General features: G+C 32.8%; 1 protein-coding gene across 4 annotated transcripts in view; it reads left to right on the top strand.

Moving 5' to 3' along the window:
- LOC103582006 (G patch domain-containing protein 8-like) overlaps nucleotides 1-1,154 on the top strand; it is a 25,433-nt gene that overhangs the window by 13,948 nt on the left and 10,331 nt on the right. For 3 of the 4 annotated variants that reach the window (XR_549716.1, XM_008563696.1, XM_008563698.1), the window contains one exon: nucleotides 117-191. Coding sequence is in view for 3 of the 4 variants with exons in the window: in XM_008563696.1 (XP_008561918.1) it covers nucleotides 117-191 (75 nt within the window). In the remaining variant the exon portion in view is untranslated. Of the gene's footprint in view, nucleotides 1-116; nucleotides 197-1,154 lie in introns of all 4 variants that reach the window. The other variant, XM_008563697.1, reaches the window with a different exon arrangement.

Raw genomic sequence — 1,154 nt, 5'->3', positions numbered from 1 at the left:
GTTTTTTAAAAGTCTGAATTTGCAGTATGAAAAAGAATGGAGAATTAGAAATGCCTAGTTTTATTAGTTTTGACATTTATTACTTTTGAAATATAACGGTAGTCTTCTTTTTTCAGGGTAATCACTTTGATCAGTTTGAAGAAGGACACTTGGAAATTGAACAAGCATCACTCGACAAGCCTATAGAATCGGTAAGGTAACCAGTGCTTAATTTTGGGTTTTAGCCAGTTAGGTAGTGTTCGTGTGACACTTGATGTGCATGAAGTTAAACTTATTAATAACTGATAGTACAGTTTAGAGCTGTTTTCTTGCATGCCCTACAATAAACAAATAGAGTTTGGGAAGTAATCTAATAATTAATATGTTAGGAAATAAGTCCCCCAAATCTAGAAACAAATTAGAATTTTGTTGGAAAAATATTATTTTGGCCTATACTGATAATCTGTTAAAGATAGCAAGTTAAAATTTAGTGTTTGTATAAATTTAATAAAGGAGTAAAATGCATTTTGATCCTTTAATAGCTTAACCTTTCCTGGGCAGCATAATCATGTGTGAAATGTTCCATTAGAAACAGTTAAAAAGTAATACGTTTTTTTTNAACACGGTCCGTTGTTAAACTGTCTAAACTTGTCATTATTGTCAGCATTTAATACTTGTGCTTAAGTGTACATATTTAATAAGGGTTTTAGTGAGTTACTGGTAAAACTCAAGTAGAGGAAGAAAATCAAAGAGGGAATCTTAATCTTTATTAGCAGTCAAGACAGGGCCCCTTCCCCTCTTAAGAAACACTAACTTCTTCTCTCTCAGGAAAATAAGAAGGCAATTTAGAGAGCACGGATATTTTAATTTTAGCATTTATTTTCAAAACTGTAACATAGTAAAGGATCAACATATATTTATGTTCCTAATTAGTTTGATGTTGTGTGTGTTTGTGTGTATGTTGAGATGTTTACAGAAATTTACACAACATGGGGTGTTTGACATTTTTCTTCCAAAGCAGTTGGCCCATATTAGCTAAGCAGCCATGATCTGGTTTGTTTTGCACGGTCTGCCTTTTAAAATATATCTTCTCTAGGGTTTCTTTCTCCCTACATCCCCTTCTTATTTCTGTCCTTTTGGTCCAGTGAACACTGCATATAGTACCTTCTGTCTTA

Source organism: Galeopterus variegatus, unplaced genomic scaffold (genome assembly GCF_000696425.1).
Source record: "Galeopterus variegatus unplaced genomic scaffold, G_variegatus-3.0.2 Scaffold14579, whole genome shotgun sequence".
In the NCBI taxonomy this organism is placed as follows: Eukaryota; Metazoa; Chordata; class Mammalia; order Dermoptera; family Cynocephalidae; genus Galeopterus; species Galeopterus variegatus.
This window is presented reverse-complemented; position numbering and strand designations above follow the sequence as displayed.